This window comes from Patiria miniata, unplaced genomic scaffold (genome assembly GCF_015706575.1).
Source record: "Patiria miniata isolate m_02_andy unplaced genomic scaffold, ASM1570657v1 HiC_scaffold_16, whole genome shotgun sequence".
In the NCBI taxonomy this organism is placed as follows: Eukaryota; Metazoa; Echinodermata; class Asteroidea; order Valvatida; family Asterinidae; genus Patiria; species Patiria miniata.
Window position 1 is genome coordinate 8,488,565 of NW_024037054.1, and position 16,770 is coordinate 8,505,334.

At 41.2% G+C, this 16,770-nt stretch overlaps 1 protein-coding gene across 1 annotated transcript in view; it reads left to right on the forward strand.

The window, feature by feature from the left end:
* LOC119723231 (probable GPI-anchored adhesin-like protein PGA55) overlaps positions 1-16,770 on the forward strand; it is a 38,044-nt gene that overhangs the window by 4,211 nt on the left and 17,063 nt on the right. The window contains exons 3-10 of the mRNA XM_038193794.1: positions 1,301-3,490; positions 7,080-7,169; positions 7,465-7,514; positions 8,156-8,241; positions 9,298-9,376; positions 9,828-9,927; positions 10,460-10,792; positions 11,313-11,553. Coding sequence (XP_038049722.1) covers positions 1,853-3,490; positions 7,080-7,169; positions 7,465-7,514; positions 8,156-8,241; positions 9,298-9,376; positions 9,828-9,927; positions 10,460-10,792; positions 11,313-11,553 — 2,617 coding nt within the window. The 5' untranslated portion in view covers positions 1,301-1,852. The remainder of the gene's footprint in view (positions 1-1,300; positions 3,491-7,079; positions 7,170-7,464; positions 7,515-8,155; positions 8,242-9,297; positions 9,377-9,827; positions 9,928-10,459; positions 10,793-11,312; positions 11,554-16,770) is intronic.

Genomic DNA, 16,770 nt, shown 5'->3' on the forward strand with positions numbered 1-16,770 from the left:
CTTCACAAATTCCCAAAATTAAGATTTTACTTCACTTTCAATTCAATATGTTTGACTCATGCCATAAGGCCCATTACAGTTCATTATGAAATGACTGCACTTTGATGACTTGCTTATTTATTGAGAGATCTCTCTTTAGATTTCCTTTCCCTTTTTGAAAGATTCACATTTTTGCCACCTTTTTCCGGGGGGAAGACTATTGTCAAAATGAATTGTGACTCTGCACTTTGCAAATGGAGCTTTGGTTGCCATGGTTCCACATCCTGTCATAGATACACTGTTGCATCCACTGCCCATCTTCAGATGTTTAGGAAATAATTGGCATTAACAAAAGGGGAAAAATCTGCAGGTCAGCTGCCATTAAAGTTGTCACCAGATACTTTTCAAATGTTGTCACTGACAAGAAATTTCAGATCCTTTCAACTATAAATTAATCACTTTGGATAGAGACCACTAAATGTTGCTCACTGGTTGCTATGACAGGTTTTGTCCGCAGCCCTGTTCTAATACCAAACTTTCAAGGAGAAAAGGATCTGGGGTTGACACATCACAGATTGAAGCGATTAAAAGAGTGGGAGGGGGATTATTTTGTCTATAAACAGTGTACCAGAAGGATTAACCCTTGTATCTCTTTACTGTCGCACATGGCGCAAGAGTTCATCCACACTTATTCACCGCTGGCAACAGATCTCCTGATAACAGGCAAAAAAGTTTCCCCCGCAGGTTGCGGAAGGGATTTGATTAGATAGGGGTGGAGTATTGGTCCAGGAGGGGTTTCGGACAGTCAGAAGTAATAAGAATGTACATAGAGTAGCGTGATTCATCAGCTTTAATAGCAGCAGCAATTGACTTGTGTTTGCTTGTTGCAACGTTTGTCAGATTGGTCGTTTGGAAAGTCGGTGTTGTCACTCACAGCCAAACTACGGAATTTCAGGTTGGGGTTTTTGTTATTTGATGTCAAAATTGAAAAATCCAACACTATTTGTAAAGAGTCCCTACATGTATGTCCAAAATGACAAAAAAGGGGCCAAAAAAGTATTGTTTCTGCATGAAATCATTCAGTTAAGTCCCACGTGTGTTTGCATAAACCATACACTGCTTTGGGAGGTTATGTATTGATGTGAACATCAAGTGAGGTTTTTGGAAAAGACCGTGCATTCCTGCCTCTGAGCAAATGACATAAGCTTACCCTTTTAAGTTCTATATTGAATGAATCTGAGTGCATCCTATCAGACAAAGTGCAGTGGCTCTGTCAGTGTCAGTCGAGCTCACACGTCTTTCTGTTTCTGTCTGATCACAGGTGCAAGCCCGAGTGACTCAAGCAGAATCGCATGTCAGTAAGGCTTGGATAGAACAGCTGGATTTTAAGCCCACCCAGCGCCACAGAATAAAAGACAGAGGACTATTTTGTTACTGACAGCCCTCCTTTTGTCGCCCCCATCATCTATCTTTGGCAGATCGCTGGTTTGTTCTCTAGGAGTGGAAGGATCGAGTCAGCTGTCTGCCAGAGTCTAGCTTACTGAAGAATGCTTGAATTATTGACAAGATAACTGGACAGTCGTGGTGCTTCTTTATTGTGTTTTCTGCAATGCTACTGTGGACTATTGTGATGAGCAGTGCCAGAAACTGCCAATCTTTTGACAAGGCAGTTTATTTTTTTATATAGGTGTTTGACAGATGACTTGTGATGCAAAATATCAGCCAATTTCATGCTGCTGGATTCTGCTACGGCTGACAGATATGACTGTATTGTTTTGAGGACTCTTTATCTTCTGCAAGTGACAGAGATTGTTTTAGATGTCCTAAGGAGATCCAGATCATTATAAGTTGAGATCGACCTCCCGTCTCAAAGATGTCTGTGACAGTACCAGTCAACATTTCAGCTCCGATTGGGCCTTACCCCATAATCTACAACACCCCACGAAGTATGGAACCCAAGACACCTCCGAAGCCACTCCCCAAAAGAAAACCGGAGTTTCAGGGGATGCATATTTACGACCGGGTTCCGCTGGAGGGTTCACTCTTCAAACGATCCTACTCACCCGTGATGTACCCCAAGAGGCCAATCCCAGCTCCGCCCGGAAAGCTGGTGCCGAGTCTTTTGAATATTTTGGCTGTGAGCACTCAGAGAAAAGATCCGGAGAAAACATGTGAGAAGCAAATTCCAACTCCCCCGGAGAAGCCCGTCTTGGCTCCGCCAGACAAAGTGACAACTCCTGGAAGTCCAAAACAGGCTGTGCGATCGGAGAACAAACCCATCCTTCCCATCAAGGATAAGGCCAAGAGGCAAGGATGCCCCAACCTCGAGGAGCAGGTGGTTATAAAGCCTTCTCCAGAGGTTGAGATGCTCAAGGAAGAAGTCACCAAACAGACATCTCCTCAACAGGAAAGTCCAGTCTGTGAGAAGAAGGAAAGTGATATCAAAGAGGACAACTTTCACCAAGAGAGTGCCAAGTGTGAGGAGGAGGATGGCAGTATGTCCTCCAATCTTGAAAGCTCTATCTCCAAGGAGCAAGACACGGAATCAATCAAGACTGAAACTGGCAGCATGTTTTCATCTGATCATCGCTCCACGACCTGCTCCGCATCATCTGCTTGTTCATCCTCCTCTGCTTCCTCATCTTCATCTTCATCTTCCTCCTCTGCCTCCAGCAACACCAGCTCCGAATCATCCGACTCCAGCATTGCCAAAGCCTTCTTCGGCACCCCAAATCTTGGCTCCTCCACACCAAAACGCATCGGCTCACCTAAGAGCTACACCCCTGTGGAGAATCTGTATGACTCATGGCGTTTGGACACGACCGCTAAAACCGAAAGCAACACACCACCTGTGAATACTAACAGCACTGTTCAGAAGCAAAACAAGTGTTCAGGGTATTATGCCGAGATTTCAGACTACATGTCAATAGCCGCGCCGGGAAGTTCCAAGACCCTTTCTGCTGACAATCAGGCCACGGTTCTCCCCCCACCGTTGGAGTTTTGCAACAGCATCCGCAAGGTTAAAGAGCAGGCTTTGTACATGAATCTACCGACACACAAGGCTGGAATCTCATCTTTTCAGACGAGCAAAAATTCGTTGAGAGAGCAACAGATGGATGAAGTCATTGTCAACGATTATGTGGACCCTCAGGATGAACTGGCGGATGAACCCAAGGACTACAAGAAGGGCGTCCTGTCAACAAACTCCAAAATGAAAGATCATTCAAGAAATAGTGCCTCCAATCCATACGAGACACCTTTAGACCTTGGCACAGCAGCCACACAAACTGACCTGGAGGTGGGGACATTGTCCTGTGATTGCGGAGAATTCTCGAGTTCCTTGGCTGAGATGGAAGAGTTGGTATCCCAGCTGAAGCAGGAGCAGAACATGCGGAAGGTCTCAGAGCAGCTTGTCAAGATGGTAGAGGTGGAGGTCAAGGAGTTAAAAGAAGACCTCTTGGCTAAGAAGACAGACCTGGTCCGAGCCTTGGAAGAAAAACAGAACACTCAGGTAAGACAGGATTGTTTCTTTCTGCAAACCCAAACAATTACCTACGGGACAATAGACCCATGAAGACTTTGACGATAAAGGGAGATGAACAAAGTATAGTCCTGTTTCTGATACAGTTTGAAACCTTGTGAGGCTAGATCTTTGAGACCCTGCAATTTATTATCAAGTGTATACAGAATATATGCTAGTTACTTAAAATATAAATAGCAAGTAATCAAAAGCTTATATAAAATCATATAAAGAAAGCCTAAATCCCCAAGAAAATAGGGGGGGGGTAGGAAGATGAACAATAAAGCAGTACAACTACCAGTCATACAGACACTGCACAGGGCCTAACTTTGAGAAGAGATTTTAGTGTTTAAAAAAGAACTCTTTTGTTGGTTTGTCACCTCTTGTAGTTAAATTTACCTGAAGGAAATTGGATAACAAGATTACTGAACACAGTTGTGCCTGGGGTGGGGGGGGGGGGGGGGTGGGGTGGGGGTGGGGAGTGTTTGTTTATGCCCCAGGAGATTCTGTCATGTTTGAGTGCATGTTGGGGGAAACATTTAAGGGTTGACATGCAAGGTGTACCAGGGGGTAAGAAGAATTACGAGGGAAAGGAAATCCATTATTATGGGGTTGTCAAAAGATTACCGAGTTGTATGTAACCTGTCAGTGAGTTGCAAGGGCAACAAAGGTTCTTCTTTACCAAAAGTCAAACATTTTTTCATATTCATAAAAATTTACAAAATCCCATTCGTACTGGGGGGGGGGGGGTTGGACTACAAGAATTACTTTTCAAAGCAAACTACATGAACATGGTTTGGAAGTGACAAGACATCCCCCTAAAAAAAAACAACCTGTAGTTCTCCTTGTCTAGTTAATTAATACATCCCTGTTAATTGAGAGAAAAAAGGCCGCCCTCGGAAACAACTTCATTTTGAATTGGAGAGGTTGTTGAGTGATGATGATTTCCGCTCAGTCCTGTGGGTCACTATAAATCCACAAACCTGCAGTGGAAAGATCCTTCAGGAATTCTTTTCACTCATTTAAACCTGAAGGCATGCGATAACATCACCTCATGAACAAAATTGACCTATCGCCGTTTGCGAGTTAGCCACGCCCCTTAGACAACCCTATGGAGTTTTTGTACACTAAGATTTGTTTGTCTCAGATTTTGCGCGTTCCGCGAGTTGACGCGATTCTACCTCGATTCTACTGCGACACATGTAGGTTCATTAGTCTGCAAAGAAGAATTATTTTGTGCAAGGGACTCATTTTCACCAAACACAGTTCTGGTAAGGGGAACCATAGGGGCAGCTTCCCCCCCCCCCCCTCCCCATCCTGAAATCTGGAAAGAGACAATGCCATTAAAGATTTCCCTCCTCATTGAGGACAAAAGATTTCACATTTGTCCTCCTCAATGATATGTAAAAGTTGATAAGAAAACCTACCTTACTTTTCTAGAGAGTTGTTGCATGCGCCATGTACTGTTACCCTTATAAAACACAGACTAGGACATTGCTCCCAAAAATGTAGGGGGTTAGATGCAGATGAAGTAGGGGAGGGGGAGGGAAAAGGTGCCTGTACGATTCCCCAGTTCATTACCAGAACTGTGTTTGGTGAAAGTGATTCCTTTGCACAAAATATTGCTTCTTTGCGGACTAATTTGTTCACAAGGTGATGTTGTCGCATGGCTTCAGGTTGATGAACTTCATCCTGTTTTCTATCCATCCCCCGTGAATGTTGGAATGACACACAGCAGTCACCTTGTCCTGATACGAAACAGGTCTATTGAATTACATACATACGGATATTAATAGTCAGGCTTGGATTGGCAACCCACAATAAGCGCAGATCAAAATTTCTGACACTTCTTGGAGTCGCTGTTGACAAGTTGACCTGAGAGCATCACATCTCCCCTTGTTCTTTCCTTTGCACTTTGAAGTTTGCTGCCATATGTAGGTGTGTCGTTGGGGGATGGGCAGGGGTGGGGCTGAGGGTAGGGATAGGGTGGGGTGGGTAGGGGGTTTCAAACCTGTTTCCATGCAGTGGACCATTCCACTACCCATCTCTAGAAAAAAGATTTGCACTACAAATTGAGGATTTCACATTTTTGTATGATCCGTAGTTAGCTTATAGATAGACACTGAGTTGGAGTTGCAGTTGGAGATATGGAGCTAAACATTGCCATAAAACTTTTGGAAAAGTCAGAGTCCATAAAAATGGACGCTGTGCTGGATACAACATTAAGTATATCAGTTCAACTTCTTACAGTTGTTCATTAATAGTTCATTTTTGAGATCTGTTAAAACAAAAATTTGGAATCAAGTTTATTTATGTTATATACCGAGTTTGAAACACACTGTTACCCATTGTTTAAATGCACCCAGGTTTTATCTTGACAACTGTCTTAGTCTATAAAGGCAGGTTTAGTCAGCTTTAACATTCACACCGTCTGCAAGCATCATTATTATGATGTGTACATTACATTAAGTGTCTTTTTCATAGTGACATTTTGGCATGAATGCAAAGGGCGGGGTTGGAACTCAAGTATGTGTTAACATTTCCGGAGGGTACCGGTAGCTAGTAAGCCCCATGGAGACCCCCTAGGACAGAAACGGTAAAAAATCCAAAAAGTCCAAGAAAAGCCGGTTGTATCAAATGAGATTATGTGGTTTATGAATGGTAAGTGATTAATAAACCACATCCGGGTAGTTCGTCATGAGTTTCATAGAATACTATGTGAAGTTTGAAGGCAGTATCTCGCATGCGATTTGTTGCACTCGCGCTTTGCACGCACTCGTGCAGGTGGTTAGAAAATCGCATTTGCGGTTAGTTCGCTGCACTCAGTATTAACTTCTGAATTATAATTTTTGTGTCTTTCTCTCGCTATACTTGTGTGAGGCTATACATGTGCTCGAACCAAAGAGTTAACTTACATTAGTCTTTGTTCAAGACACTCTTGTGTTTTTTTTATACAAAGTGGCCGCAAAAGGGTGCTGGTGCCAAGACTAACTAATGCTAGGTTCACACATTCCCGAATTACTTATGAATACAACCAGAATAAACCAAAAAATGAAATTGGTTCCCGAATCACCCCGACAATTTTGAACATGTTCAAATTTGTCGGGGCGCTTCCCGATCTTTAACGATCTTTCACCAAACTAACAGAATCATCCCAAGGCAGCCAAGATCTATCCCTGATTTACTCAAGAATTGGTATTCGCGGCGATTCGGCTTAAAAATTGGGAATGTGTGAACCTAGCATTAGGCAAAAATGAATCAATGTCAAACATAGTAGGCAGGTCCTTGGGTGATAGTAAAGGTTTTTTTGTGGAATTGTATGTACTTGCCGCAACATCTTGTGTGTCAAAAAATTCAAACACAGGGACTCCTATGAAAACTGTGACACTCCTTTTAAAATGACCCATGTTATATGACAAACTGAATTCAACAGCTAATCTGATGATATTACCAACAAATCCATATGACCCCCCCTATATGCAATACAATAAGCATACAATAAGCATACATAAAGACTGTTATTAATCAGGACAGGCCTGAGTATGTACTTAATTCCTGCTCTGTTTATGTGTGATTTCAGGGCGAGCTTCGCGAAACGACAAAGATTGCTGCTCAGTACAAACTACAAGTTGATGAACTGGAGAAGAGTCTAGCCCAATCAAAGACAGAGGTAACAGAGATAATATTATATAGACAGTAGTTCAAGTGCAAGCATAGGAACGAAGGCTGGTTATTCTCCACGTGAATACCAATGCGCATTTAACGTCACAGAACATCCCCCCTCCTTACGCTTTTCAAATTTACATCATTTGGTTCTGTGTGGGTCACCGGAGCATGTTACACTTTTCTTACTGTGTACAATTAAACCAATAAGCATCACTAATGTTCCTCTTGCAAGACATTGGCAGATGTGCTGAGATTTAAATCTGCATCCTACAATTCCACTTTTTCTCTGTGTTGGACAGATTTCAAAGCTTGAGGAAACATTGGCAGTCGCTGGCAGCCCAGAGAGTGGGTAAGTCCTCGCCAACTTGGAAAAAATTTGCAGAGGGTTAGGGTTCATATGGTACGACATGACCCTTTTACATGGTTTACATTGTGAGAAAGTCTTTTCACAGCCAAGCTGATATTAAATAAATGCAATTCATTTTGCCCTAAAATATAGCATTGCCTTGCAGTGGCGTAGCCAAGGGAAAGCATTGGGGGGGGGGGGGGGGAAGGGGATATAACCTTATGTAACGAACCGCCATGAAGAGTGCCACCTAGCGTCTGGTGTCTGCTTTGAAGGGCGCCCCCATAGAAAGAATTAATTGTACAGAAACTGGGTGATCGGTGAAAAAAGCCCTGTCTACATTTCAGCACGAATGCTACAGAAATTGGGCATCCCCCCCCCCCACTGTAACATCAAGCCCCTCGCCACCTATGGTGAGAACGCTGGCTACCCTGCTGCTGCATTGTAGTAAATGTGCAAAGAGCCATCATATTCACTAAAAACTGTGTCAGAGTGGTTCAGCTACAACACATATTGAGTTTTAGCTTTCATACCATAAATATCTTTTTTCAAGACGGTTCATTTGGGTCCAGTTTTGTAGTATCTCAAGTATTATTGTCACCTGGATTAAAAGGTCTCCTACTTGTGATTTTCTTGCATCAAAGGAGGACAAAGGAGGAGAGATCAGATCTAGACTTTGACAAGAAGATTGCGGAGGCTAAAGACACAGAAGCTAAGAATCGTCTTGAAGGTAAAAATTAATATTGAATTCAATATTTTTCATGATTTCATATTTTTAATGAACATTAATTTTATTGAGCTATGTTCCTGTTTTTAATTTCTTTTGTTGAGAAATAAATTGTAGTTCATGGATACAGCATGAGGTTTGCATTTACAATTTTTTAAATTAACTTTTGACCAATTAGAAACTTCACATTTTGTAGTAAGGGAATCACTTCCCAAAGAAAACAACAAAAACTAAGTTTGTTCACGAAAACGGGGCAAGTTTTACATTTAAAAATTGTTTGGTGGTCGAATTTTGACCAATCAGAAACTGCGAAGAGCCAAGTTAGGGGATCATTTCTGTTAGGAACATCATTAGTTTTAGGATCTACAATGCTTTTCTTTGTGTTAACTGGCTTGAACTTGGGAAGGAAAAACCTGAATTGAGATCTTGGGGCCAGTATCATGAACACATGATTGCAATTTTCTAGAACATTTATCTGGGCTTTTTCCTCCCCAGCTCAGAAATTTATTTTCCTCGACAACAAGTGGATTCAATTATCATGCTGTCTTAACTATGCGGTGGGCTTAGTGCCTTGACTATCATGGTTCCCTGTCAAAATTGGAATTTCCTTCAGTGACACAAGTGCCTACTCATATGCATATGAGTCATAGGTGTTTCTTCTTGTTAGAAGTGATGGTTATGTAATACAAAATCAGTGGTGATGACAGATTTATTGGAGAAGATTGGAGAGCAATAAAAAGGCAAAAAAATAAACTGGCCCTAAAAAAATATTCTGCCCTGAAACAAAGAGTTGAAAAGCAGGGTGTTTGGAGGTGGATGTGACACTGAACAAATTGTCAAATATCCAGCAGGCAATTTAGTAGAGTGTACTTGTGCACACTGTAGGGGCTCCTTCAGGGAAATAGAAATGGTAATGTATAGCCAAGCAGTGAAGGTAGTGTTTTGCACTTGCATTTTGTTGGTCCAAGGTTCACTGCTCATCGTATACATTTTACATTAAAGCTGTTTAATGGAAAAAATATGGACAACAATTCTTGGGATTGAATGTTTTGTTTCTAGTGGTACAGACAGAGCTTCTGGCTTCGAAGGATGAAGTCAACAGACTGTTGTCTCATTTGGCTCAAGCGACCAGAGAAAAGTAAGAAATCTTATTTCTATCGAATAATTATGTTTAGTTCAATAATGTCAACATTTTGTCTTTTAAAATCATTTTTTTTAGAAGCTAATCTTTAAAAGGGGAAGCTCTGAAAAGCTCTCTGAATTATTTGAGCCCTTTGAAAAAAAGAGTGCTGGTTTAAAAACAATGTCCACATAAGGTACACCACGCGCAAGTTAAGTGGGTCGTGTGCAGAGAGTCCGTTCAGCACACACAGCTACCCCCTTCTTTTCCCCCCTCTTTCCCTCCTTTTTATTTAAAAAAAACCCCTCCCCCAACCACCCCCTCCCCTGTTGCTACGTCACTGAAATATGTATCTTGCCATAACTAATTCCATCAAACACAAATCATTGATTATGAAAGTAAACAGTTTTAAATACCTTTTTAGTAATATATTAAATTGTGGTCATGTTTTCTTTTTGTACAATTGTAGGGCTGATATGGTTTCCAGTAAAGTTCACAAGGAGCTGTTACGAATGGCCGAGGAGAGAGCCAGTCGGGCAGAGATGAAGACCCTGGCACTGCAACGAGAGGTAGGAGCAGGTCCTGTCTCAGACAGGATGGGGTGGGATTGGGCTGCCTCTGCATAAAATCCCCCTCCCTTAACCCTGCCTTAATTCTCTCCTCCCCATCCCCAACAGAAGCATTAACGTATCAAGAGACTGACAGTGTGCATACAGGGCTGGATAGCTCAGTTGGTAGAGCACCTGTATGGTGTCCCAGAGGTTGCAGGTCCAAGTCCCACTCCGGTTAATTTCTAATGAAATGTGCCGATCACAAGGCACTGAAAAAAGAGCTCAGGGGAAAAAGGAATTAACAGGGTAGAAAATAGTGATTTATGTTGGGTCCCAAGTTGGAAGGATTTAAGAGTGGAGTAGTTTGGGAATAGGGTATAAGTTAGGAATTTCATTTAACTGAAGGAGCTGAAAGTGTATTTAGTGTATCCCACTAAAATGAATACCTTGTATAATTGCATACATCTTAGATGGGGGTTGCATTTAGCATGTAGATTTTTTATCAAACTGTTATAAAATAAGCTGATGACTGATCCATTTTTGTTTACAGCTGGGCATCTTGATGGAAGAGCGCTATCTGTCAACAGGAGAACCTCCTAAGATCCCTCCCCGTCGCAGCGAGGTCAAGTACCCAGCCTCCTCGGTGGGCATTCGAACCTCTCCCAAATACTTCCAGAAGCACAACACTCTCTACAGCCGGGGTAACATTGGCGCCAAGCGAGGGCAGCCTGCAGCTGGCGGACGGTCTCCGGGGGGTGCTGCAGCAGGGAACAAGAGAGCCAAGACACAGAATCGGACCTGGTCACTGAAGAACGTGGAGGCAGGCAAAGCAATGAAAGAAGCTAAGAAGGAGGAAAATAAAGAAGTCAAGACCACGGGCAAGGTACTTGAAGAAAGTTCCTGGGATTATATACAAAAATGACTGCTTTAAATGGCTTATTAAACTCCCTCTTCAGGTGATTCAATTTTAAGGGCTTTTCTTGACTGTAGCATGCAGAAGTGTCCAGAACTACATGTAAAATTCATGAATAATGCATGAAAATATAAGGGTTTTAAAATTTTAGACCTTTCAAAAAGCTACCAATTGTGTTTAAATTTAAGAATTTCAGCAAATGAATAATGAACATAGCTGCTTCTATTGCTTAGTGACTGGATTGACCTGAAAAATACATTAAAAAGATAAAAGACCAAGCAGGATCCTTCTCAGAGGTAACATTTGGAAATTTTCAAAAAGTCACAATATTGGCTCCGTTTTGGAAATGGTGTGCATAGCACAATGAGACCTGAACATTATCTTAAAGGGCTGAGGATTTTTTGAATGCCACATTTAGCCATTCATCACTGACTTCAGTTGGTCATTGAGTAATTTTTCTAGCTTTTTTTTTTCCTGTCTTTTTCTCTAGGTGTCTTTCCTGCAGCGAGTTCAGTCTCGTGTCTCCAGCGCCCAGTCCAAGTCAGAAGTCCAGAAGTCTTTATTTAATCGCATGCAGTCACGGTTCTTCGCTAGATCGAAGAGCCCAGTCCCTCCATCTTCGTCGAGCTGTGACTTGCCGGACCTGTCCAGCCTGGAGGACGATTGTTCCAAGTCAGAGTATGAGATTCCGATGGATCCTGTCCAGAGATTCACCGGGACACCACGGATCAGTAAGTAGATTTGCAGTTGATCACAAGACAATCACAAGTCAGTCACAAGACAAATTGCAAGTCAATCAAAAGTCAATTACAGGTTAAATTTCCAAACATATCACAAGTCAATATAAGTAAACCATACGTCAATCACAAGCCATTTTCAAGTTTGATCATAAGTCAGTCACAAGTCAAGCACAGGTGGAGCACAAGTGGAGCACAAGTTTTATCACAAGAAAAATCACAAGTCAAACTCAAAGCACATTCTGCCAGCTGTTGAGAATAGTGCATACTTTTTACACAAAAGCAGATGCTATACCAATGATCTGGTATTGGTCCCTGATTTCACGAGGCTACACAACCAGCAGCAATAACACGTATTAGTCAGTCATTGGAAATTGGTTGTCACACTAATTTCTGTAAATCCCACAAAGCCACGAAACGCAAACAAAAGTGCAATGTCATTTCATTGAGAAGTACAAGACTTGACAAAAAGTGATGAAAGAAAGAAAATTGACAATTTGGGGGATGGAAAAAAATCCCTGGCAGACTCGAACCCACAACCTGATGATCCAAAGTTATGGCCCTTAACCATTAGACCACCCCTTCTTATATCAGCTTCTTATATCGCCCCTTCTTATATTTGCAATGGCTAATGTAAGAAGTAGAAAATACAGTGGCGTCAAAGGATATCTGCTGATATCATCAGCAACTGCTGATATAATCAGAAGTTGGTTCACACATAACAGGCGATGAACTATGACTTTTCACAATTAATTGGAAAAGTTTGTGACTTAATTTGATGAAGCATAACTTTTGATTGGTATGGGATTAGATTAATATTGACCTGTGCTTGAAGTTTAGGTTGCGTGTCAACTACTCCTTGACTCAAATCGTTTTCTTGGCAACATCTTGTAGAACAGCTTGAGGTTTGTCCTGACCTTGAGAATTACATGAGCACTATCCGTGGGATGGTTGTTAATTAGAAGAGGAAACATAATCACTATGAGTGAGCAAGCGCATGGTTACTTAGCAAATTAAAGCAGACCCAGGAAAATGGGAGGGGACTGCCCCTCCCCCCCAAAACCCCCCCAACTAATTAGGTAGATAGAACCCATGGATTCACTTGCATAATGTGTATAGAAGTCCTACCGGGTATCTTTTGATTTTCTTGTTTCAAGATCAGTAGCATAAATCCGTGTCGGCAATTAGGGGATGACCAAAAATCCTAAAATTGCCCAGTTTTGGAAATGCTAAAAAGGGGGGGGGGGTTTGGGGTTGGACTGCAGAAAAGTTACAAGACAACCAAAATCTGCATTTTTTTTCTCAGCACAAAATTCTGGGAGATGATGCAATGGCTCATCCCCCTGGTCAAAATGGGTGTGTGTGTGTGGGGGGGGGGGGGGGGGGAATAACTCCTTCCCCCTCCCCTCCCCCAGGATTTATGTCTATGTTAAAGACTGTGTTTGGCACTTGTAGTACCGGTTGGTAAGAGTTTGACAAGTAATCAAACAGTGTTAATGTTTTTGCCTTTGATTAAAACCACAACTCAGGTTTTGTCAAAAGGGTCTTGAGGTGACTTACCCTAGAAGTCATCGCTGATCTTTGGTCGGAAGAACAGGATTAAGAACGGACTATCCAATCACCTAAGGGTCGTATACGTCAACAAACTCGGCACACTGACAGCAGGAATCATGCATTCTGATCGAGTCCATTGACAACTTCCTTTTGGTAGCGTGTTTTGTCACTTTTGCGTAACTGAACTTTTTTCATGAAGTCAGAGGCGTCAAGTTTGTTCCGTTTTGTCATACTGAAGGAAAAGTCTGTGACTATACTGTGTCAGTGCAATCAGTCTGTTTTAATTTTAAGGATTAACATGAGAGAGCACTGAACTCTAACCTTTTTGCTATCATTTTTTCTCCATTAATTTTATTCTCTCTCACCCCTCCCCAAGTTATGCCATTTGTTTAACACTCTTTTATTTGTTCTCAAGAACAAATATCTACATGTATGTTGTATAAAAATGTCTCTCTTCAGTTTTAAGACAAGCTTGTGGGGATAACTCATCTTAAGTGCCTGACCGCAGAACAATTTCCAAAAGCTGTTCAGTTGCTCGATACAATTGTATACAATATACACTTGAATAATTGAAGAAAATAAACTCATAGTTCACTTTGGATTTACTTGTTCAGTCCCCCCCCCCCCCCAAAAAAATTGCCACATGATAATGATGCCACATATTACTTTCATATCTTTGTTGTCCTAAAGTGCAAGCTATAGCTCCACTGTAACATGAGTCTCCTTAGATTTTAGAAGTTTGTCTTAGCCTGGCCAAGTGAGAAAGTACCAGGGGAGGAAGGGGGGGGGGGTGTGAAACCTGCAACTTTCGGTTGTTCTTAAAAAAATTGAGTATTCTCGACTGCTGATGATTCCATGAGGAGTTGCTTTCTGGTTTCCCTGGTCCATGGAGTGAGGGGTTGGGGGTTGGGGGGGGGGGGGGGAGTGTCTATTTGACTGCTGTGCATCCATTTTGACAGTAACGATATCCCCCCCCCCCCCCGTATTAATCATGATTCATACCACCGTAGTTTGCGTTAGGAAGTGACCAATCGAGGAGGAAGTATTTGTAGAAACGGACAGTGACATTTTGACCGAATGCATGCAAGACACGGACATGCTCTGCTTGTCTAAAAATATTTACCAAGGTTTTTTCCTGAGATCTGAGACAAATTTTTTAAAAAGTCCACTTGGAAAAACAATCTGAGGAAAATCAAACAATTAGAAAGTTGAACAAGGACACTGACTGGAGGAAGATATAAATGTGTGACCTCTGGATTACTGTGCTGGAAATCAAATAATTGCAAAACCAAATAACGTGAAATGACCCATTTCTTGCAAAAGTGGCCATAACCGTCAAGTCGAAATAGTGTCTGATGCAGAGCTTTCCAAATTACACGAAACGCAATCCTCAACTTTGGGAATATTATATTTGCCTTCCGAGAGTGTCCTTGTGTCAGGATTATGACGAAACCTTAGCTGTATGTCACGATTGCGAGCATGCCCAATATTCGTAATTTAAAGGCTGGAAGAGGAATTGCTTTTGTGAATCAGTGCCAATGTCTAGAAAGAGAATCATGCAATTTGTTTTCTAAATGTTCCCACACCCTTTTTTAATTCCCTGCCAGTAAAAGTTTTTTTTTTTAATATGGTAAAGGATGTAAAATTCTGCTTCCAAATAAGGCATTGATGAACTGGTGCTTATATGAGATGCTTGTTGTCACAATTCTACAAATTCTACAAACTGAAAATGCATTTTGACTTTTTGAGTAATGAAGTTCTGTAAAATGAAACAATTTCAACAAACATTTGTTGTCCCCAGATCCAGATAAAAAAGTTTTACAAGTCTCTGCACAGAATAAAAAATACAATCTATAAGTATAAAAAACCTAACTAGTTTGCCCCACCCCCAAAAAAGGGAAATTTAGTGACATTATCTATTATTACTATATGTTATACAATAAATAAATGACTTCACATTCGAAAAGGTTTTAAAAATAAATAGACAGTGTGACAGGCGCTGATTAGATGTAATTGTTGTTACAAAGTAACCAACTGGGGTTCGTCCAGGAGAATTTCTGATAACCCTTTAAAAAAGATTCTCCTTCTCTTTTTCATTTTCTTATACTCCCTCCCTACATTCCTCAGGATACAATGATCCGTAGCCGTCCGATTAAATATCCTTGTGGATCTTTTTCTCACACTGAAATAAAGAAATCGAACTCTTACACCGTGGGTTGAATTTCTTTGAGAATGTTTTGGGTTCGTGTCTTGGCTATTAATACCCTATGATTAATCATGGAATAGGAATGTAGCAGGCCAAATGCAGCCAGTGTGTTGGGAGAAGTCGGTTGAGTGTAGTGAGTTGGATTGCATCTCAGATTTGTCGTGATTGTGAAACGTGATATGTTTGTCTCATCTTTTATGTGACTGTCACTTCAATTTTTTTGTTAGGGGGAGGGGGAGGGTTTTAAAAAAACGTTCACTTTGGCAGGGTTTGCATCCTTTTTTTTAGATTCATGTTTAGCAATTGTATCAATAATGATAATTGATATAGTCATTGATAATTGATACCATAGCACCATCACGCAGCATCTGCTTTAGTCACTGACCTTCAGAGATGCCAAGTTGCCACAAGTTCATGACATCACATCATCTGCATGACATATCACCGGAAGAATGGTCTTGGTATTCTCAAATTTATTCCTAGTTTTTCATTAGGCCATCACTCACTGGTCCCTTTGTGGAGTTGGTCAAGATTTCTAGGATTCCTTTTGAGTGTCTTGCTTTGGTTGCCATCTGTGTGAGGGTTTGTAGAGGTTCTTGTCGAAGCGATGGAATTTCTGTTCAGTCTGCCTCAGCGGTTCTACATGTTCATCCAGAGTATTTTTTATACCCAGGACCATCGGTCCCAGAGTGAAGGTAAGATGTGAGGATGTTGTTCTTTAAGTAAATTGGTAGGGTTCTTTATTTGGGTTGCTTGTCAGTCAAGTTATTGAGTAGACTCAACGAGCACGTTAATCAGTGACCAAAGTTGTCTCAAGCCTGGTTAAAGCGTCCCCTCTAGGCCTTTCATTTCTTCATCACTTAATTTTGGATATTTCAAAATAAAAAGGTTTTCACAACTTTGTTGTGGTAGGATCACTTTTGCAGCTAAAAAAAAATCTATCTGGTTTGCTGCTAACTGTGTGAATGTAAAGGAGCATGCTTAAAAGCTTTTATTTGGTATCATTAATCCTGTCATGGATGTTTTGGGTGTTTAATTTTTTATGACCGTATACTTTCATTGGACCGTGCGAACAGGTTTGAAAAAATACACTTTATAAAGAACAGGACCACACATATAAATTTCTTCATTCTTTTAAAAAACAAAACAATGTAAAGCGTTTGTTACTTTTACACTTGCTGACTAAAAACTCAATAAATAGAATTGCACAGGATAAAAATCAATAATTAAAAATTCTGTATTGTGTTCAACCACGAAGAGTAAACAATTCTTCCAGGATACATATTGCACTCTGCCCTCATTTTGTTCCAAACAGGGAAATTGGGACAAGAAAAATGTCGACAACAAACCGCTTCAGCCATTCAAATCCGGCTGAATCAACACGGCTTATAGAATATATGCCCTTAAATGGGAAACCCCGTATGAAACGGGTATTACTACACGTAGCATGG